General features: G+C 45.8%; 1 protein-coding gene across 9 annotated transcripts; it reads right to left on the reverse strand.

The window, feature by feature from the left end:
• Window positions 1-978: 978 nt before the first annotated feature.
• LOC139546502 (putative nuclease HARBI1) lies at window positions 979-4,705 on the reverse strand. 9 transcript variants are annotated; one of them, XM_071354948.1, is made up of 10 exons: window positions 3,962-4,705; window positions 3,698-3,874; window positions 3,546-3,607; window positions 3,377-3,463; window positions 3,248-3,289; window positions 3,006-3,179; window positions 2,891-2,926; window positions 2,238-2,792; window positions 1,845-1,956; window positions 979-1,750 (listed from the first exon to the last, which is right to left on the reverse strand). In XM_071354948.1, the coding sequence occupies exons 1-7, from the start codon at window positions 4,023-4,025 to the stop codon at window positions 2,891-2,893; spliced, it is 642 nt and encodes a 213-aa protein (XP_071211049.1). In that variant the 5' UTR covers window positions 4,026-4,705; the 3' UTR covers window positions 979-1,750; window positions 1,845-1,956; window positions 2,238-2,792. The 9 variants fall into 9 exon arrangements, with proteins under 9 accessions (XP_071211049.1, XP_071211042.1, XP_071211040.1 ...); XM_071354941.1 differs by adding an exon at window positions 2,053-2,168 and having other exon boundaries at window positions 2,238-2,926; XM_071354939.1 differs by adding an exon at window positions 2,053-2,168 and having other exon boundaries at window positions 3,006-3,289.
• Between the last annotated feature and the right edge of the window lie 18,793 nt (window positions 4,706-23,498).

Raw genomic sequence — 23,498 nt, forward strand, 5'->3', positions numbered from 1 at the left:
ATCACAAGGCGATGGCTCCATCTGCTGGATGTGCCAGGTCTCAACGGGCTCTCCGCCCAGGACTAATTGGGGCTGATTGGGGAGTTGGTGAGTAATCAAGGGCTGATTGCTCACCAGCTGTACAAGCCCCATAAAGCTGCCAGAAGGGCAGCACACAGGGGAGGACTGGGGGAAGTAAGGTGACTTCCGTGTAGTTGGAGACAGTGCCCGAGCTAAGACGTTTGTGTGCCCGACAGGATACAGCAAGACCTGGGGCCTGTTGCACAAAACTAGGATAAGGGATTAAGCCAGGATATCTTGGTGATCCTGGCTCAATTGATCCGTAATCCGGTTGCACTAAAGATGGATAGGGGGCAGGAGGATATGTTATGGTATAAATTACCATGGAGATTTATTCTGTGGAGCTAGCCTGCTCCAGACCAGGCTAAATTCCAGGATCTATTTAATCTCATCCCTAATGTCAGTCAGCAGTCACCACAAATGGAAACCAATAGTTATTTCACTGCTCACTATACATTGTTATCACATATAACTAGACCCACTGTTATTATTTAAACGTTTGTGATCATTAATTTCAATGATTTTGGATAAAAAATGATTTTTAGATGATGTTGCTATCATTAGATAATTTACAGTTTCCCATAGACTATAAGGCTATATATAAAATGATAGAATATTAGGGCCACAGAGGGGAAAAAAACACAAGTCATAATATTGTAACCAGTTGTTTTAAAGGAGGACAGTTGTTAAAATGACAGATGTGGGGCATTTCGTGAAATTGTACTTCAGTATGGTTTCATAAACAAAGACATGCTGATGTGCCAGAATATTAAGTATCACATTGTCATAAGTATCAAAACTGTAAAAACAATATGTAGCTTTTCTGCAGAAAGAACCAGCCTCATAAATGTATGACTTTATCCTTTTTCTTCAGTGTGGCCCTAGTACTCTGTCATATAAACAAATACACATTCCATATGAATATAAAAACACAATGTGTAACATTATGTTCCTTTATTGAATAAGGACAAAACAAAGCAGGTAAACCATCAGCTCCTTTCGAAACTGAAGTCACAGTGACTCTACAAGATGGAAAGCACAGAATCCAAGCATATTATACAAAATGATACATACACATTCAAAGGTCTGTATATAACACACCCTGCATGTCTGCACACTAAAATAAATGCAGGACAAATCCATACACATCAACTGAACAGACAAATGAATGGATGCAGTAGCCTCCCTGCAGCCTTGTATTACACACAGTATACCGCACAAACATCATAAGAGGCCAAATTCGTCAAAAAACGAACCCAAAAAACCCAAATTCCTCTGCCACCGCAGGACATATTTAACCAAAATTGAAAGCACACATACTAACTAAAATAATTCAACACATATTGGTCCCTCAGCAGCCGACCACTGTCGTCATCAGGGAAGATTGCCGGATTGTCCCAGTCCATGGCTGGTGGCACTCTGGGGGCCCTCTCCTTCCTCAGGCAGGCCACATTGTGGAGGACAGCACAAGCCACAGTAATATCACATGCCCTAACAGGGCTGACCCTTAATTTGTGAAGGCAGTGAAAGCGTGCCTTCAGGAGGCCAAAGGTCATTTCAACTCTGGCCCTGGTCCTGGCATGGGCATGGTTGTAGGCCTGCTGTGCTTCCTGGGGGTCTGTGAAAGGTGTCAGGAGAAAAGGCTGGCAGCCATACCCCCTGTCTCCCAGCAACACACCAGAGAATTCACCTGTCAACACAAAATCTCATCATTACTACCTCATAAACACAGTGATATTCTTGACACAGCCATGATGGTTATAAATAGGGGTTGTGTGGCTTACCTTGTGATAGGCACTGATAGATTTCAGAGGCCCGAAAGATTCTGGAGTCATGGACTGAGCCAGGCCATTTTGCCACAACATTGCTGATCACACAGTCAGCATTGCAGACCATCTGAAATCATAAGATGAGGAATATTACACCAATCAATGCACATCACTGGCAATGCAGAGTGTTCGTCAATGGACAATATCAAAAAGTTATGTTCACCTGAACATTAATGCTGTGAAAGGATTTCCTATTCACAAAATCGGCCTCATGGGCACCTGAGGGGGCTTTTATCCTTATGTGTGTGCAGTCCACTGCACCAATGACATTGGGGAAACCTGTCACACAAAGTAATGAGTATCCTACTATGTGTTAACAGTTGTCCTGTAATTTGTAGATCCTCTTACCTGCAATCCTATAGAACTCCTCTTTGATGTCACAGAGTCTTCTGTGGCCAGGGAAGGAGATGAAGACATCTGCTAATGCTTTGATAGCCAGACACACACTCCTTATTGTGCGGCAAATTGTGGCCTTGTTCAGCTGTTCTGCATCCCCCACTGAGTACAGGAAGGCTCCACTAGCAAAAAAGCGCAAGGCCACACAAACCATTTGCTCCACACTCAGTGCATGGCTCCGTGCAGTGCGGTGCTTAATCCTGGGACCCAGTAGTCTGCATAGATACCTGATGCCATCTGCAGAAAACCTGTATCTTTCATATAGATGGTCATCAGGGAAGGCCAGTGGGTCCAACCGGTCCCTGAAGACCCTTTCTCGCCTGAAGGCTCTCCTCAGCACAAGTGCTTCTTCATCCACCACATCTCGCACGAATGGGCATGCCATTGTCAGAGCAGAAAGGAACACACAATTTTGGGCCTTCATATAGGCTAGTGGCCACACCTGGTGCTGGGGGGGTGGGCAAAAGAGGGCGATGCCTTATAACGATGACTTGGTTGTACTGATTGCTGGGAAAATAAAAAAAAACTTAGAAAGATGCCACCGTCCTGTGTGCTCACAATAAGAGCTCATATGTCATGGCTCACTTGACTTTACGAGAATATACCTAATTTTTATTTTGAGCTGTGTCATCTTCTTGGAGCTGGGGGAGGAAAGAAAAATAATGATTAATACATTTGTGTTACAGTTAGCATACAGTGTACATTGAAGGCATATCTCACCTCCCTCTCAAGTTTTTTTATTTCAAGGTCCAGTTTCCTAATTGTCCTCTTTTTTATTTCGGACTCCAGTGTAAGATTTTCCATCTTTTTCTTCTTGTACTGAATGTCTATGTCTGCCAGTTCTATTTGGCGCCGGAGGTGGTTGCCATACAACTTTCTGATAGCTTGTGAGCTCTGTGAACACAATACAATTAGCGCAGCTGGAATTTGGCAGGATGTGGTGTCCTTTTATTAATACACACTATGTTGCCAGGCTGGTTTTCCCACTGTATAGCATCTGGGTCCTGTAAAAGAAATTAGATTTTTTGATTTTGATGAGGACTCCTCACCATTGTAGAGTAAATAGTACTTTCACAGTCTTAACATGATACCTCATGCCTTCTGGAATCCAGAGAGATGGTCTCCTCCTCATCATCGTCTCCATCATGTGCTGTTGCTGCTGCACTGGGGCCTTCACCCTATCACATTTAATCGGATTCATATTGAAGCTAGTAGACAAGACATGCCAGGCCTACAGTATGCCTTTGATGGAGTACTCACTGGATCAGCATCGTCTGGTGCTTGTGCTGGTGGCTCTAACAGGAACACAGTGCTGCCAGACACTGCAAGGCAATAGGTAAACCAAAGTCAGACAGTCCAAATTGATTCAATATGAATGTGGTTGTATCCCATGTAGAGATGGAAGGACATACCTTGAATGAAGCGGGTGGCATCTTGGGAGGAACCTATGCTCGTCTCTTTCCCCCCAGGGATCCCCTCTAAGACGGGCCTGCCTTTATTTAGCTCCAAGGCCATGTCCTCTGCTGGGGTAAGGTCAGCCTTTGGTGACCCACCACCCGTGCCTTGTCTGTGGGTATTCTTTTTCACTGCTAAAACAGTACAGACAATGTGTGAGCAGGCACCTTCTGGGTACAATATATGCTTGTGCTTTGTTAAATATTAGTCAGGGACCATACCATTCTGCAGAATGTTCTTGTATTTGATTTTGACCTGCTGCCATGTCCGTTTTGGCCCGTTCATGTTTAATCTACACACACACACACACACACACACACATTTAATGGAGTCACACTGCAAAAAATTACTTGGTATTTTTGTCTTGTTTTCAGTAAAAATATAAAAAAATGTATCATAGCTTTATACAGTGTGATGGAGTTACTTTACACAATTTCACTCATATCTGCAGTGCATTTCAATTAAAAATTTAACCGTTTCATAATTACAGTACAACTGCATTTTTGGAGATGTGAATTAAATATTTGAATTGTAATTGTGATGTTTCAGCGGAGCGGTGAGTGTGTAATTGTGCACTACTTACGCATTCAGGCGGTCTGCAATACTTTGCCACGCTTTTTCTCTTTGCTTTATCACTGTGGCGGTGTTGCCTTTCTTCTTAATTATATCTTTTACCTCCTCGTATGCCTCCATGAGGATTTGTGCTTCCGACGGGGAAAAGTACGCGGCTCTAGTTGCCATGGTAAATCAGTTAATCTGTGATCTGTGGCGGGGTCTATTTGAGTGAGCCGTGAGCGCGCACCTATCCAGGATTGGTTTCACCTGGCTTAATGAATCCGTGTCTGCTCATCCTGGCTTGGTCTTTGTGCAACCAATTAAGCCTGGACGCACATGTTTTGGCTTCATTGAGCTCAGCTGAGTCATTTATCCCGGATGTCTTAATTCTACTTTTGTGCAACAGGCCCCTGGAGCCCAGAAGAAGGTATCCCGGAGAGGGTCTCATGGAGGAGACCTATCCTTTTCTTTTGATTTATTATTTAATAAACACCTTTGAAACCGAGCTAATCCTACTCTGTCCGTGTCTGATCTGTGTAAACGTCTTGGCTCAACCCCCTGGTCTGCCACAACATGCATATACACACACTCGCATTCAAATAAACACCTACAAGAACACACAAGCATGTAATAGTGCCAGACATGCACACAAACATATAGTTGGCATTGCTGTTATGATTTTAGTTGTCCTTGATGTCCTTTGTTCTAAATTTATATATTTTTTTGCATTGTTTGCTTCTGTCTTTTCCTTTTTTCTATTGGTTGTTGGTGCATTGGGGTGGGGAATGGAATTAATTGTATTTTTCTTCCTAGGGGGACTGTGGGAGGGGTCTCGAATGGTTGAGGGACAGCTATTGGGGAACTGTGGGGGGTATCATGGAGGGTTTGGGTTCACGTTTTGGGGCCTGGTGATAGATCGGTCAACGTGCCCTTGAGCAGGGCATTGACCCTGTATGCTTCTGTGTGTCACTCTGAATGGGAACCTGTTGGATGACTGGTATGACGTGGTTGATGAGCATCTTCACTGCAAGTATGTTTCGAATATTCAATAAAAATCAAATAAATAAATCTTCTCTTAAAAAATTAAAAAATTAAAAAACAGCACCTACCGGAGAGGAAAAAGGCCTTCAAATCAAATCAAATTTTATTTGTCACCATACACATGGTTAGCAGATGTTAATGCGAGTGTAGCGAAATGCTTGTGCTTCTAGTTCCGACAATGCAGTAATAACCAACGAGTAATCTAACCTAACAATTCCACAACTACTACCTTATACACACAAGTAAAAAGGGATAAAGAATATGTACATAAAGATATATGAATGAGTGATGGTACAGAACGGCATAGGTAAGATGCAGTAGATGATATAGAGTACTGTATATACATATGAGATGAGTAATGTAGGGTATGTAAACATTATATTAAGTGTCATTGTTTAAAGTGGCTAGTGATAGATTTTTACATACATTTCCATCAATTCCCATTATTAAAGTGGCTGGAGTTGAGTCAGTATGTTGGCAACAGCCACTAAATGTTAGTGGTGGCTGTTTAACAGTCTGATGGCCTTGTGATAGAAGCTGTTTTTCAGTCTCTCGGTCCCTGCTTTGATGCACCTGTACTGACCTCGCCTTCTGGATGATAGTGGGGTGAACAGGCAGTGGCTCATGGTTGTTGTCCTTGATGATCTTTATGGCCTTCCTGTGACATCGGGTGGTGTAGGTGTCCTGGAGGGCAGGTAGTTTGCCCTTGGTGATGCGTTGTGCAGACCTCACTACCCTCTGGAGAGCCTTACGGTTGTGGGCGGAGCAGTTGCCGTATCAGGCGGTGATACATTCCGACAGGATGCTCTCGATTGTGCATCTGTAGAAGTTTGTGAGTGCTTTTGGTGACAAGCCGTATTTCTTCAGCCTCCTGAGGTTGAAGAGGCGCTGCTGCGCCTTCTTCACAACGCTGTCTGTGTGGGTGGACCAATTCAGTTTGTCCGTGATGTGTACGCCGAGGAACTTAAAACTTACTACCCTCTCCACTACTGTCCCGTCGATGTGGATAGGGGGGTGCTCCCTCTGCTGTTTCCTGAAGTCCACAATCATCTCCTTTGTTTTGTTGACGTTGAGTGTGATGTTATTTTCCTGACACCACACTCTGAGGGCCCTCACCTCCTCCCTGTAGGCTGTCTCGTCGTTGTTGGTAATCAAGCCTACCACTGTAGTGTCGTCCGCAAACTTTATGATTGAGTTGGAGGCGTGCATGGCCACGCAGTCGTGGGTGAACAGGGAGTACAGGAGAGGGCTCAGTACGCACCCTTGTGGGGCCCCAGTGTTGAGGATCAGCGGGGTGGAGATGTTGTTACCTACCCTCACCACCTGGGGGCGGCCCGTCAGGAAGTCCAGTACCCAGTTCCACAGGGCGGGGTCGAGACCCAGGGTCTCGAGCTTAATGACGAGTTTCGAGGGTACTATGGTGTTAAATGCTGAGCTGTAGTCGATGAACAGCATTCTCACATAGGTATTCCTCTTGTCCAGATGGGTTAGGGCAGTGTGCAGTGTGGTTGCGATTGCGTCGTCTGTGGACCTATTGGGTCGGTAAGCAAATTGGAGTGGGTCTAGGGTGTCAGGTAGGGTGGAGGTGATATGGTCCTTGACTAGTCTCTCAAAACACTTCATGATGACGGAAGTGAATGCTACGGGGCGGTAGTCGTTTAGCTCAGTTACCTTAGCTTTCTTGGGAACAGGAACAATGGTGGCCCTCTTGAAGCATGTGGGAACAGCAGACTGGGATAAGGATTGATTGAATATGTCCGTAAACACACCAGCCAGCTGGTCTGCGCATGCTCTGAGGACCCGGCTGGGAATGCCGTCTGGTCCTGCAGCCTTGCGAGTGTTAACACGTTTAAATATTTTACTCACCTCGGCTGCAGTGAAGGAGATCCCGCAGGTTTTGGTAGCGGGCCGTGTCAGTGGCACTGTATTGTCCTCAAAGCGAGCAAAAAAGTTATTTAGTCTGTCTGGGAGCAAGACATCCTGGTCCGCGACGGGGCTGGTTTTCTTTTTGTAATCCGTGATTGACTGTAGACCCTGCCACATACCTCTTGTGTCTGAGCCGTTGAATTGCGACTCTAGTTTGTCTCTATACTGGCACTTAGCTTGTTTGATTGCCTTGCGGAGGGAATAGCTACACTGTTTGTATTCGGTCATGTTTCTGGTTGTAACGGGTGACGCTCTCCTCATCCTCGGAAGAGGTGAGGAGAGAAGGATCTTCAGACCAAAACGCAGGCTCAGGGAAATAAGCCATCTTTATTATAAATTACGATGGCACACGAAACGAAACAAAACACTTTCCAAACTACAAAATAACAAAACGACGTTGACGAAACCTGAACATAAACTTATATAACTAAACATAAACTTACGTACAGGAAACAGACGACATCGAAACGAAAACGAAACAAACAAACGCTACAGTCCAGTGTGGTACGAACAAAACATACTGACACAGGAGACAATCACCCACAACGAACACTGTGACAACGCCTACCTAAATATGACTCTTAATTAGAGGAACGCCAAACACCTGCCTCTAATTAAGAGCCATACCAGGTAACCCAAAACCAACACAGAAACAGAAAACATAGAATGCCCACCCAACCTCACGTCCTGACCAACTAACACACAAAAACTAACAGAAATAGGTCAGGAACGTGACAGTACCCCCCCCACAAGGTGCGAACTCCGGACGCACCAGCACAAAGTCTAGGGGAGGGTCTGGGTGGGCATCTAACCACGGTGGTGGCTCAGGCTCCGGGCGCGGTTCCCACCCCACCATAATCCATCCTAGCCCCCTCCCTTCAAGAATGTCCACCCTCTTACTTCCCCCACAAAATCCTCCTAATAACATATCTAATAATGACAATACCGGGACAGAGAGATAAACCAAGACAGAGGGATAGATAAGACTATAGAGGTAGATAAAGATAGAGAGGGAGATCAGGATAGAGGGGCAACTCCGGACTGAAAGGCAGCTCCGGACAGAGAGACAGCTCTGGACTGATGGGCAGTTCTGGGTATTTAGCCTTTTCAGGCTGAAGGGCAGCTCATGGCTGGCTGACGGCTCTCGACGCTCATGGCAGGCTGACGGCTCTCGACGCTCATGGCAGGCTGACGGCTCTCGACGCTCATGGCAGGCTGACGGCTCTCGACGCTCATGGCAGGCTGACGGCTCTCGACGCTCATGGCAGGCTGACGGCTCTCGACGCTCATGGCAGGCTGACGGCTCTCGACGCTCATGGCAGGCTGACGGCTCTCGACGCTCATGGCAGGCTGACGGCTCTCGACGCTCATGGCGCTCTGATGGCTCTGGCTGCTCATGGCGCTCTGACGGCTCTGGCTGCTCATGGCGCTCTGACGGCTCTGGCTGCTCATGGCGCTCTGACGGCTCTGGCTGCTCATGGCGCTCTGACGGCTCTGGCTGCTCATGGCGCTCTGACGGCTCTGGCTGCTCATGGCGCTCTGACGGCTCTGGCTGCTCATGGCTCGCTGGCGGCTCTGGCAGATCCTGTCTGGTTGGCGGCTCTGGCAGATCCTGTCTGGTTGGCGGCTCTGGCAGATCCTGTCTGGTTGGCGGCTCTGGCAGATCCTGTCTGGTTGGCGGCTCTGGCAGATCCTGTCTGGTTGGCGGCTCTGGCAGATCCTGTCTGGCTGACGGCTCTAGCGGCTCCTGTCTGGCTGACGGCTCTAGCGGCTCCTGTCTGGCTGACGGCTCTGTAGGCTCATGGCAGACGGGCGGCTTTGCAGGCTCATGGCAGACGGGCGGCTTTGCAGGCTCCTGGCAGACGGATGGCTCAGACGGCGCTGGGGAGACGGATGGCTCAGATGGCGCTGGGGAGACGGATGGCTCAGATGGCGCTGGGGAGACGGATGGCTCAGATGGCGCTGGGGAGACGGATGGCTCAGATGGCGCTGGGGAGACGGATGGCTCAGATGGCGCTGGTGAGACGGATGGCTCTGGCCGGATACGGCGCACTGTAGACCTGGTGCGTGGTGCCGGAACTGGAGGCACCGTGCTAATGATAAGCACCTTCCTACTAGTGCGGGGAGCAGGGACAGGGCACACTATATTCTCAAAGCCTACTCTACCCCTGATGCGTGGTACCGGCACTGGTGACGCCGGGCTGAGGACAAGCACATCAGGATTAGTAGGGGGAGAATATACAGTGTGTACAGGGCTCTGGAGACGCACTGGTAGCTTAGTGCGTGGGGCCGGAACTGGAGGCACCGGGCTAGATACACGCACTATAGGGAGAGTGCGTGGAGGAGGAACAGGGCTCAGGATACGCACTGGTAGCCTAGTGCGTAGTGTAGACACTGTAGGTACTAGGCTGGGGCGGGGAGGTGGTGCCGGAAATACCGGACCGTGGAGGCGTACTGGCACTCTTGAGCATTGAGCTTGCCCAACCTTACCTGGTTGAATACTCCCGGTTGCCCGACCAGTGCGGGGAGGTGGAATAACCCGCACCGGGCTATGTAGGCGAACCGGGGAAACCATGCGTAAGGCAGGTGCCATGTATGCCGGCCCGAGGAGACGCACTGGAGACCAGACGCGTTGAGCCGGCCTCATGACACCTGGCTCAATACTCAATCTAGCCCTACCAGTGCGGGGAGGTGGAATAACCCGCACTGGGCTATGCACTCGTACAGGAGACACCGTGCGCTCTACTGCGTAACACGGCGCCTGCCCGTACTCCCGCTCTCCACGGTAAGCCTGGGAAGTGGGCGCAGGTCTCCTACCTGCCCTTGGCCCACTATCTCCTAGCCCCCCCCCAAGAAATTTTTGGGAATTACTCACGGGCTTTTTTGGCTTCCGTGCCAGACGCGTTCCCTCATAGCTCCGGTTCCTCTCCCCGGTAGCCTCTGCTCTCCTCCGTGCCTCCAGCTCAGCTTTGGGACGGCGATTTTCTCCTGCCTTAGCCCAGGGACCTTCTCCATTCATTATTTGCTCCCATGTCCAGAAATCCTTTCTCTCCTGTCCCTTACTCTGTTTAGTTTCCCTTTGCCGCTTGGTCTTAGCTTGGTGGGTGATTCTGTAACGGGTGACGCTCTCCTCATCCTCGGAAGAGGTGAGGAGAGAAGGATCTTCAGACCAAAACGCAGGCTCAGGGAAATAAGCCATCTTTATTATAAATTACGATGGCACACGAAACGAAACAAAACACTTTCCAAACTACAAAATAACAAAACGACGTTGACGAAACCTGAACATAAACTTATATAACTAAACATAAACTTACGTACAGGAAACAGACGACATCGAAACGAAAACGAAACAAACAAACGCTACAGTCCAGTGTGGTACGAACAAAACATACTGACACAGGAGACAATCACCCACAACGAACACTGTGACAACGCCTACCTAAATATGACTCTTAATTAGAGGAACGCCAAACACCTGCCTCTAATTAAGAGCCATACCAGGTAACCCAAAACCAACACAGAAACAGAAAACATAGAATGCCCACCCAACCTCACGTCCTGACCAACTAACACACAAAAACTAACAGAAATAGGTCAGGAACGTGACACTGGTCACCTTGCCCTGGTTAAAAGCAGTGGTTCGCGCTTTCAGTTTCGCTCGAATGCTGCCATCAATCCACGGTTTCTGGTTTGGGAATGTTTTAATCGTTGCTGTGGGTATAACGTCTCTGATGCACTTTCTAATGAACTCACTCACCGAATCAGCGTATTCGTCAATGTTGTTGTTGGACGCAATGCGGAACATATCCCAATCCACGTGATCGAAGCAGTCTTGAAGCATGGAATCAGATTGGTCGGACCTGCGTTGAACAGACCTGAGAGCGGGAGCTTCTTGTTTTAGTTTCTGTTTGTAGGCTGGAAGCAACAAAATGGAGTCGTGGTCAGCTTTTCTGAAAGGAGGGCGGAGGGCGGCAGGCAGGGAATCCTGGATGTACCCATCCATAGCCTCCTGGTCGGGGCGAGAGAGGTTATTCAACCGGCTACAGGGGAGAGGACCTCCAGGCTGAAAGTCAATGGCACAGTCGTATGGCCGACGAGGCGGCAGCGACAAGGCGTGGTGCTTGCTGAACACAGGAGCTAGATCGTGATACTCGAGAGGAATTGATGACAGGTCCGGAAGTTCTGGAATGGACTGGGGCACAGACAAGGCAGGGGCAAGGGCAGAACAAAGACAATTTGAGTGACAAAATGTACTCCAAGTGCATTCCGGTGGTCCAGTCGATCTTTGGATTGTGCAGCTTTAACCAAGGATGGCCCAGAACCAGGGAAGAGTGAGGGCAGTCGATTATGTAGAGACTGATCCTTTCCTGGTGATTCCCAGAGAGACGCAGGATGACAGGGACAGTTCTCACAGACATGGGTGAGGAGCTGTCTGTTGAGAGCGTTGGCATCGAGGGGTGAATCGAGGGGTGAACAGTGTCTAGGCCCAACTGGATAACGACACCTCGGTCAAAGAAACTCTCGTCGGCACCCGAGTCGATGAGGGCAGGCAGAGGAAAAGTCTGGCTCTGCCACACAAGGGTGCTGTCTAGCAAGGGTCTCGGGGGAGATGGGCCAGCAATTTGTCTCAACAGTATATCTCCCACAACTGCTGAGCCACCTCCTTTAGCTGGCCACAGGGAACAAGGAGAGAAGAAGTGACCAACCTGGTCACAGTATAGGCAGCTCCCAGTGCTGATTCGCCGCTGCCTCTCCTCAGATGAGACAGGCCCGGCCAAGCCACATGGGTTCAGGAAGAGACTTGGAAAGGGAGGCAGTCGGAGGAGGACCAAGCAAAGAAGCAGATGTAGTGATGGGGCATGCAACTCTACCTGCCCTCTCCCTCCGACGCTCACGAAGACGGTTGTCGATACGGATAGCGAGGGAAATTAGTTCCTCGAGTCCATCAGGCTCATCCCTGGACACCAACTCATCCTTGATGGTCTCAGTGAGAGCTTGCTGAAATGCTCCCTGAAGGGCCTCCTCATTCCAGCCCTCTCAGTGGCGATGGTGAGAAACTCGATCGCCATCTCAGCGACACTATGGGAGCCTTGATGGAGGGACAGGAGTCGCTTAGCGGCTTCCCTACCGCAGACAGGGTGGTCGAAGACTCTCCTCATCTCCTCTGTGAAGCTGGGGTAAGAGGAGCAGATGGGGGACTGTCTCCCATACCGCCGTAGCCCAGGAAAGCGCTGCTCCACAGAGGCTGCCGATCAGGAAGGAAATCTTGGCCCGTTGGCTAGCATAAGCGTAGGGCTGTTGCTCGTATACTAGTAAACATTGTACCAAAAAGGCCTTGCAAGTTCCGAGGTTGCCATTGTAACAATCAGGGGCCAGAACAAACGGCTCACAGGGGAGAGGAGAGGGACTCTGGGCTGGTTGCTAGCTCTGGGCGAAGGTTCAGCCCTGCAAGTTCAAAAGGCTCAGTGAAAACTCATTGACGTGCTCCAGGAGGGTTTTCAGGGCTTGGTCATGTTGCTCGAGCTGGGCGCCTTGGCTGGCAAGGGTTTGGTGGAGAGGATCGGAGTCTGCTGGGTTCATATCTAGGCCAGATCGTACTGTAACGTGGAGCGGAGTAGGTGAACCCAAGAGCAGACTCAGACGAGGTGACTGGGATGAGGTAACCAAGGTATTTATTGAAACACAGGGGGGAGATGGGGTGTAGGCCAGGGGAAGCTCGGGCGGGTTGCAGGAAGCCAGGATCGGAGGCTGAGGCTGGAGCGAGGGGAGTTGGGACTAGGTAAGCAGGTCCAGAGAGGAATCCAAGGAAGCAGTGGAGTGGGGGGTCCAGGACAGAGTAGCAGGACTGACAAGACGTGGGGCTGTAGACCGGGACCAGAGTCAGAGCGGGCAGACTGTAGCGGAGAGGAAAACAACGTCAGGCAAGGGAAAACAGGCATAACACAAAAACAGGATCTAAGCAGGAACTAACAGCTAAAAACGCAGACTGACTGAGCAGAGATTATGATCTGGCAGCGTGGAAGTGACAGGGATGAATATTTCTAGAGGTCTTGATTATGGAACAGGTTGCAGCTGGTGGGGATCTGCTCTGCATCCAGCACACCTGTCTCTACCCACACAATCACACACACCTTGTACTCTTAGATTTAAGTGCTGCATTCGACACCTTTGACCATGATGTCCTGTACAGACTGGAGAGTTGAGATGGCCTCTCCACTCCAGTTCTAAATTGGTTTAGGACCAATTTAACTGGTCGAGAGTTTTTTGTCACCGTTGGTGAACATAACTCAGAGAAAATGCATATCACATGTGTCCGGTACTGTTACGTTTATATATGTTACTCCTTGGCAGCGTTATCAGAAAGCACATAATTGATTTTCACTGCTACGCAGACGACACACAACTTTGCATTTCGTGTCACCAGAGGATTTTAGCTCCATGTATAAATGATTAAACTGTATTAGTGATTTAAATACTTGGATGTTTCACAACTTCCTCCAACTAAATCAAGACAAGAAGGAGGTACTAATTGTTGGAGCCAAAGCACAGAGAGAATCTGACCGCACGTTTTAATTCACGGCCAATAAAGATAAAACGGCAGGTAAAAAATCTAGGTGTCATTTTAGATTTGGAACTCAATTCCGGATCACACATATTAGGAATGTGACAAAAATAGCTTTTTATACCTGAGGAATATTGCCACAGTGTGGACATTTCTTCCTCAAGCTAATACAGAGAGACTCATCCATGCTTTTATAACAAGCAGGCTTGACTACTGTCTGGTCTACCCAAGAAAGCAGTTGGTCAACTGCATTAGAATATATTTTAAGATTCTTCTATTGGTTTTTAAATCAATCTACGATTGTGCATCCCAATACATTTCAGACCTGCTTTTGAGTTATGTACCCTGTAGGTCCCTCAGGTCTTCTGGCACTTGCCTTAACCTCTCTGGGATATGTGGGACGGTAGCGTCCCACCTGGCCAACATCCAGTGAAAATGCAGAGCGCCAAATTCAAATAAATTACTATACAAATCTAACTTTCATTAAATCACACATTCAATATACCAAATTAAAGCTACACTTGTTGGGAATCCAGCCAACGTGTCAGATTTAAAAAATGCTTTACGGCGAAAGCAAACAATGCTATTATCTGAGGATAGCACCACAGCTAACAATCACAGACCATCATATTTCAACACTCCCGGCGCGACACAAAACGCAGAAATAAAGTTATAATTCATGCCTTACCTTTGACGAGCTTCTTCTGTTGGCACTCCAATATGTCCCATAAACTTCACAAATGGTCCTTTTGTTCGATTAATTCCGTCGATATATATCCAAAATGTCCATTTATTTGGCGCGTTTGATCCAGAAAAACACAGGTTCCAACTTGCACAACGTGACTACAAAAAAAAGTTACCTGTAAGCTTTGTCCAAACATTTCAAACTACTTTTGTAATACAACTTTTGGTATTTTTTTACGTAAATAATCGATAAAATTGAAGACGGGATGATCTGTGTTCAATAACGGAGGAAAACAATGTGTAGCATGCTTTCTGGTCACGTGCCTCTAACAAACAGTACACTTCACTGGAGCCTCATTCTGAACATGGCTACTTCTTCATTTCTCAAAGGAAAAACCTCAACCAATTTCTAAAGACTGTTGACATCCAGTGGAAGCGATAGGAGCTGCAGGAAGGTCCCTTAGAAATAATCTGGATTCCCAATGAAAACTCATTGACAAGAGAGTGACCTCAAAAGAAATATCTGAATGGTTTGTCCTCGGGGTTTTGCCTGCCAAATAAGTTCTGTTGTAGTCACAGACATGATTCAAACAGTTTTAGAAACTTCAGAGTGTTTTCTATCCAATACTAATAATAATATGCATATATTAGCATCTGGGACTGAGTAGGAGGCAGTTTACTCTGGGCACACTTTTCATCCAAACGTGAAAATGCTGCCCCCTATCCTAGAGAAGTTTTAACTATCCCAAAGCCTAGGACCAAGAGGCATGGAGAGGCACCCTTTAGTTATTATGCCGCCAGCCTCTGGAATAGCCTGACAGAGAACCTGAGGGTGGCCGAAACTGTGGACATGCTGATTTGAAACAAGATATTAAAACACACTTTTCTAGCTCTGCTTTCTCTTAGGGTGCTTTTTAGTTGTCCAGTTTTGATTGTTATTCTTAGTTTTTTTAAATCCTCTTATGTATGTTGTGTAGTAAATATTTAAGTTTTTATTGACTCTTTTCATATTTTTTTTAATATTTTTCTCCATATGAAGCACATTGCGTTAAATTCCTAGTCTTAAATGTGCTGTATAAATAAATCTGGATTTGATGTCAGTGACAGTGTTGCATCACAAGAGGTCCAAGTTCAAAATTCACTATGGGCGTGTTTATCCAACTGAATGATTCTTTGAAGGTCTGAGTGATAGTTATGTTGATTCCTTGAATGTCTGAGAAAGAGTATTGTAGTTCTGTAGATTGTCTGTGAGAAGGAATTGCAAAGATTCAAAGGAGAAAATGTATTGATCTCTTCTTGGTTGATGTGTTCATTTGGTGAGTCTCTCTTAAAATGGTGATATCTTGTCCAAGAGCAGTGTAAGACAACCCAGTGCACGAACACCTCAGTGACAAATCTGACTCAAGGAGCAGTGTCCATCCCGTTCATGAATGTGCATCCCTTTTCATGAACTGTGGTTGTGGGTTTACAATCGAGTTCATAGCTGATGTAAATGACACATGATGTATGTGCACTAAAAGGAGCAGTTGGACCTATAACCCTGATGTAAAGACCAGGGGTCGGGAGTAACTGATTAGACGTCATCCTTTACAAAAGAACAGTGACTGTAATCTGTTACGTTACCAGCTAAAATATTGTAATCAGATTACCGATACTTTTGAAAAACTAGATGATTACTTCAAGGATTGCGATTCAATTTAGAAAAAAAACACAATTCAGAAATGAAACACGGCCGGTTGTGACAGAGCCTGGGCTCAAACCCAGAGTCTCTGGTGGCACAGCTAATACTGCGATGCAGTGCCTTAGACCACTGCGCCACCCGGGAGGCCTTTTGATAGACTGGTTTTTAATGTAAAGATATAATTTAATCTTATTATTATATATAGTAGAAAGAGATGGGTTAGAAGAAGCCTACATAACCAACCCATAAAGTAACATTTAACATCCATATATGTTCAGCTATGTAAGTTTTAACATTGATTTATCCTGCAATAGATGTCATTCAATTGGTAACATACATTTGTGTCTTCTTCTAATGCCTCTTAAGGGGAAAGTAATCTAAAAGTAACTGAATGTAATCCAATTACATTACTGAGTTTGGGTAATCCAAAAGTTGTTACTGATTACTATTTTGAACAGGTAACTAGTAACAGAATACATTTAGAAAGTAACCTACCCAGCCCTGTCCCTTTGTCTCAGTGATATAATGAAAAACTTCCCAAAACCTTATTGCAATTTTATTTTTGACTAAGCAACCTTAAACTCAATACAAAAACACATTATGGTTTGTCAAAACATTTGGTATATATTTACTGGATAAAATTGTAGAATTATAATGATACAAAGTAATTTCCAAAGTACATACAGTGGCAAGAAAAAGTATGTGAACCCTTTGGAATTACCTGGATTTCTGCATAAATTGGTCATAAAATTTCTGATCTTCTTCGAAATCACAACAATAGACAAACACAGTTTTCTTAACTGATAACACACAAACAATTATACGTTTTCATGTGTTTAATAAAGAAGCCATGTAAACATTCATAGTGCAGGGTAGGAAAAGCATGTGAACCCTTGGATTTAATAACTGGTTGACCCTCCTTTGACAGCAATAACTTCAACCAAACATGTTCTGTAGTTGCGGAACCTGCACAACGATCAGGAGGAATTTTGGACTGGTCCTCTGTACAATACTGTTTCAGTTCAGCAATATTCTTGGGATGTCTGGTGTGAACCGCTCGAGGTCATGCCACAGCATCTCAATCGGGTTGAGGTCAGGATTGACTGGGCCACTCCAGGAGGCGTATTTTCTTCTGTTGAAGCCATTCTAGACAGGGCTCTAACTCCTCTAGCCCCACAATGAAATAGGGTGCAGGCCAGGCAGCAGGCTGTTAGCCAACCTGCCAGCTTAGTGGAGTCTGCCAATAGCACAGTCAGTGTAGTCAGCTCAGCCATACCCATTGAGACTGTGTCTGTGCCTCGACCTAGGTTGGGCAAAACTAAACATGGCGGTGTTCGCCTTAGCAATCTTATTAGGATAAAGACCTCCTCCATTCCTGCCATCATTGAAAGAGATCGTGATACCTCACATCTCAAAATAGGGTTACTTAATGTTAGATCCCTCACTTCAAAGGCAGTCATAGTCAATGAACTAATCACTGATCATAATCTTGATGTGATTGGCCTGACTGAAACATGGCTTAAGCCTGATGAATTTACTGTGTTAAATGAGGCCTCACCTCCTGGTTACACTAGTGACCATATCCCCCGTGCATCCCGCAAAGGCGGAGGTGTTGCTAACATTTACGATAGCAAATTTCAATTTACAAAAAAAAAAATGGCGTTTTCGTCTTTTGAGCTTCTAGTCATGAAATCTATGCAGCCTACTCAATCACTTTTTATAGCTACTGTTTACAGGCCTCCTGGGCCATATACAGCGTTCCTCTCTGAGTTTCCTGAATTCCTATCAGACCTTGTAGTCATAGCAGATCATATTCTAATTTTTGGTGATTTTAATATTCACATGGAGAAGTCCACAGACCCACTCCAAAAGTCTTTCGGAGCCATTATCGACTCAGTGGGTTTTGTCCAACATGTCTCTGGACCTACTCACTGCCACAGTCATACTCTGGACCTAGTTTTGTCCCATGGAATAAATGTTGTAGATCTTAATGTTTTTCCACATAATCCTGGACTATCGGACCACCATTTTATTACGTTTGCAATCGCAACAAATAATCTGCTCAGACCCCAACCAAGGAGCATCAAAAGTCGTGCTATAAATTCTCAGACAACACAAAAATTCCTTGATGCCCTTCCAGACTCCTTCTGCCTACCCAAGGACGTCAGAGGACAAAAATCAGTTAACCACCTAACTGAGGAACTCAATTTAACCTTGCGCAATACCCTAGATGCAGTTGCACCCCTAAAAACGAAAAACATTTGTCATAAGAAACTAGCTCCCTGGTATACAGAAAATACCCGAGCTTTGAAGCAAGCTTCCAGGAAATTGGAACGGAAATGGCGCCACACCAAACTGGAAGTCTTCCGACTAGCTTGGAAAGACAGTACCGTGCAGTACCGAAGAGCCCTCACTGCTGCTCGCTCATCCTACTTTTCCAACTTAATCGAGGAAAATAAGAACAATCCAAAATTTATTTTTGATACTGTTGCGAAACTAACTAAAAAGCAGCATTCCCCAAGAGAGGATGGCTTTCACTTCAGCAGTAATAAATTCATGAACTTCTTTGAGGAAAAGATCATGACCATTAGAAAGCAAATTACGGACTCCTCTTTGAATCTGCGTATTCCTCCAGGGCTTAGCTGTCCTGGATCTGCACAGCTCTGCGAGGGCCTGGGATCGGGAGAGACACTTAAGTGTTTTAGTACTATATCTCTTGACACAATGATGAAAATAATCATGGCCTCTAAACCTTCAAGCTGCATACTGGATCCTATTCCTATTAAACTGCTGAAGGAGCTGCTTCCTGTGCTTGGCCCTCCTATGTTGAACATAATAAACAGCTCTCTATCCACCGGATGTGTACCAAACTCACTAAAAGTGGCAGTGATAAAGCCTCTCTTGAAAAAGCCAAACCTTGACCCGGAAAATATAAAAAACTATCGGCCTATATCGAATCTTCCATTCCTCTCAAAGATTTTAGAAAAAGCTGTTGCGCAGCAACTCACTGCCTTTCTGAAGACAAATAATGTATACGAAATGCTTCAGTCTGGTTTTAGACCCCATCATAGCACTGAGACTGCACTTGTGAAGGTGGTAAATGACCTTTTAATGGCGTCAGACCGAGGCTCTGCATCTGTCCTCGTGCTACTAGACCTTAGTGCTGCCTTTGACACCATCGATCACCACATTCTTTTGGAGAGACTGGAAACCCAAATTGGTCTACACGGACAAGTTCTGGCCTGGTTTAGATCTTACCTGTCGGAAAGATATCAGTTTGTCTCTGTGAATGGTCTGTCCTCTGACAAATCAACTGTACATTTCGGTGTTCCTCAAGGTTCCGTTTTAGGACCACTATTGTTTTCACTATATATTTTACCTCTTGGGGATGTTATTCGAAAACATAATGTTAACTTTCACTGCTATGCGGATGACACACAGCTGTACATTTCAATGAAACATGGTGAAGCCCCAAAATTGCCCTCGCTAGAAGCCTGTGTTTCAGACATAAGGAAGTGGATGGCTGAAAACTTTCTACTTTTAAACTCGGACAAAACAGAGATGCTTGTTCTAGGTCCCAAGAAACAAAGAGATCTTCTGTTAAATCTGACAATTCATCTTGATGGTTGTAAAGTCGTCTCAAATAAAACTGTGAAGGACCTCGGCGTTACTCTTGACCCTGATCTCTCTTTTGACGAACATATCAAGACTGTTTCAAGGACAGCTTTTTTCCATCTACGTAACATTGCAAAAATCAGAAATTTTCTGTCCAAAAATGATGCAGAAAAATTAATCCATGCATTTGTTACTTCTAGGTTAGACTACTGCAATGCTCTACTTTCCGGCTACCCGGATAAAGCACTAAATAAACTTCAGTTAGTGCTAAATACGGCTGCTAGAATCCTGACTAGAACCAAGAAATTTGATCATATTACTCCAGTGCTAGCTTCCCTACACTGGCTTCCTGTTAAGGCAAGGGCTGATTTCAAGGTTTTACTGTTAACCTATAAAGCGTTACATGGGCTTGCTCCTACCTATCTTTCCGAGTTGGTCCTGCCGTACATACCAATACGTACGCTACGGTCACAAGACGCAGGCCTCCTAATTGTCCCTAGAATTTCTAAGCAAACAGCGGGAGGCAGGGCTTTCTCCTATAGATCTCCATTTTTATGGAACAGTCTGCCTACCCATGTGAGAGACGCAGACTCGGTCTCAACCTTTAAGTCTTTACTGAAGACTTATCTCTTCAGTAGGTCATATGATTGAGTGTAGCCTGGCCCAGGAGTGTGAAGGTGAACGGAAAGGCTCTGGAGCAACGAACCGCCCTTGCTGTCTCTGCCAGGCCGGTTCCCCTCTCTCCACTGGGATTCTCTGCCTCTAACCCTGTTACAGGGGCTGAGTCACTGGCTTGCTGGTGCTCTTTCATGCCGTCCCTAGGAGGGGTGCGTCACTTGAGTGGGTTGAGTTACTGACGTGATCTTCCTGTCTGGGTTGGCGCCCCCCCTTGGTTTGTGCTGTGGTGGAGACCTTTGTGGGCTATACTCGGCCTTGTCTCAGGATTGTAAGTTGGTGGTTGAGGATTTCCCTCTAGTGGTGCGGGGGCTGTGCTTTGGCAAAGTGGGTGGGGTTATATCCTTCCTATTTGGCCCTGTCCGGGGGTTTCTTCGGATGGGGCCACAGTGTCTCCTGACCGCTCCTGTCTCAGCCTCCAGTATTTATGCTGCAGTAGTTTGTGTCGGGGGGCTAGGGTCAGTTGGTTACCTGGAGTACTTCTCCTGTCTTATCCAGTGTCCTGTGTGAATTTAAGTATGCTCTCTCTAATTCTCTCGTTCTCTCTTTCTCTCTGAGAACCTGACCCCTAGGACCATACGTCAGGACTACCGGGCATGATGACACCTTGCTGTCCCCAGTCCGCCTGGCCTTGCTGCTATTCCAGTTTCAACTGTTCTGCCTGTGGTTACGGAACCCCTACCTGTCCCAGACCTGCTGTTTTCAACTCTTAATGATCGGCTATGAAAAGCCAACTGAGATTTATTCCTGATTATTATTTGACCATGCTTGTCATTTATGAACATTTTGAAAATCTTGGCTCTCTCTAATTTTCTCCTTCTCTCTTTCTTTCTCTCTGAGGACCTGAGCCCTAGGACCATACGTCGGGACTACCGGCCGTGGTGACTCCTTGCTGTCCCCAGTCCGCCTGGCCTTGCTGCTATTCCAGTTTCAACTGTTCTGCCTGCGGTTATGGAACCCCTACCTGTCCCAGACCTGCTGTTTTCAACTCTTAATGATCGGCTATGAAAAGCCAACTGAGATTTATTCCTGATTATTATTTGACCATGCTTGTCATTTATGGAAATTTTGAAAATCTTGGCTCTCTCTAATTTTCTCCTTCTCTCTTTCTTTCTCTCGGAGGACCTGGGCCCTAGGACCATGCGTCGGGACTGCCGCCCGTGGTGACTCCTTGCTGTCCCCAGTCCGCCTGGCCTTGCTGCTATTCCAGTTTCAGCTGTTCTGCCTGCGGTTATGGAACCGCCACCTGTCCCAGACCTGTTGTTTTTCAACTCTTGATGATCGGCTATGAAAAGCCAACTGAAAATTATTCATGATTATTATTTGACCATGCTTGTCACTTATGAACATTTTTGAACATCTTGGCATAGTTCTGTTATAATCTCCACCCGGCACAGCCAGAAGAGGACTGGCCACCCCTCATAGCCTGGTTCCTCTCTAGGTTTCTTCCTAGGTTTTGGCCTTTCTAGGGAGTTTTTCCTAGCCACCGTGCTTCTACACCTGCATTACTAGCTGTTTGGGGTTTTAGGCTGGGTGTCTGTACAGCACTTCGAGATATTAGCTGATGTACGAAGGGCTATATAAAATAAAATTGATTGATTGATTGATTGATTCTGTTGTTGATTTACTTCTGTGTTTTGGGTTGTTGTCCTGTTGCATCACCCAACTTCTGTTGAGTTTCAATTGGCAGACATATCGCCTTACATTCTCCTACAAAATGTCTTGATAAAAATGTATTCCCAAGTTTCCGTTGATGATAGCAAGCTGTGCAGGCCCTGAGGCAGAAAAGCAGCCCCAGACCATGATGCTCCCTCCACCATACTTTACATAGTGTTGTGTGTTCCTTAAAAACAACTAAACTTAAGTTATCTGCCCACAGATATTTTGCCAGTAGCACTGTGGAACATCCAGGTGCTCTTTTGCGAACTTCACTGCTGTCCAACTTTTTTTTGGACAGCAGTGGCTTCTTCCGTGGTGTCCTCCCGTGTTTTACGTATCATAAACTCATCAGAGATGTTAGTATGTTCCAGAGATTTCTGTAAGTCTTTAGCTGACACTCTAGGATTCTTCTTAACCTCATTGAGCATTCTGAGCTGTGCTCTTGCAGTAATCTTTGCAGGACGGCCACTCCTAGGGAGAGTAGCAACAGTGCTGAACTTCCTCCATTTATAGGCAATTTGTCTTACCCTGCACTAAGCTTTTAGAGATACTTTTATAACCCTTTCCAGCTTCATGCAAGTCAACAATTAATCTTAGGAGTTCTGAGATCTCTTTTGTGTTCGAGGCATGGTTCACATCAGGCAATGCTTCTTGTGAATAGCAAACTCAAATTTTGTGAGTGTTTTTTTATAGGGCAGGGCATCTCTAACCAACATCTCCAATCTCGTCTCATTGATTGGACTCCAGGTCAGCTGACTCCTGACTCCAATTAGCTTTTGGAGAAGTCATTAGCCTCGGGGTTCACATACTTTTTACAACCTACACTGTGAATGTGTAAATTCTGTATTCAATATAGACAAGAAAAATACAATAGTTTGTGTTATTAGTTTAAGCACACTGTTTTTGTATTGTTGTGACTTAGACAAAGATCAGATCAAATTTTATGACCAATTTATGCAGAAATCCAGGTAATTCCAACGGGGTCACATATTTTTCTAGCCAGTAGGTTTTACATCAGTGACAGTGTTGTCTAAATGTAATGTCATTGAGATCTTTGAAATAATCACCAGTGGTGAATAAGCAAAGCAGCAGAATAAGCAGAGTAGCATACTACAGTACTGGTCATATAACAATTTTCCCACACACCTTGAGAGCCTTTCTAATATTATATAACACTGTTAGTGTGTCACATGAATAAAGACGGATAGCAACACTTGAACTTGGCACTTCTGTTCCTACATTACCTGTTTTAACACATTAGCTATTTATCTCCTCTAAGTGGCAGTATTTACTCTTACAATTATGTATTGATTAAAGTTTCTCTCTTTAATGCTGTATAAACATAGTTTGTTAAGCT

Source organism: Salvelinus alpinus, chromosome 20, assembly GCF_045679555.1.
Source record: "Salvelinus alpinus chromosome 20, SLU_Salpinus.1, whole genome shotgun sequence".
NCBI lineage: Eukaryota > Metazoa > Chordata > Actinopteri > Salmoniformes > Salmonidae > Salvelinus > Salvelinus alpinus.

Coding starts and splice junctions, on each gene's coding strand:
- LOC139546502 (XM_071354941.1), bottom strand. CDS start 2,709: ATGAAGGCCCAAAATTGTGTGTTCCTTTCTGCTCTGACAATGGCATGC. Junction 2,169..2,237: donor GGAGTTCTATAGGATTGCAG/GTAAGAGGATCT, acceptor TTTGTGTGACAG/GTTTCCCCAATGTCATTGGT. Junction 1,751..1,844: donor CTATCAGTGCCTATCACAAG/GTAAGCCACACA, acceptor TTGTGTTGACAG/GTGAATTCTCTGGTGTGTTG.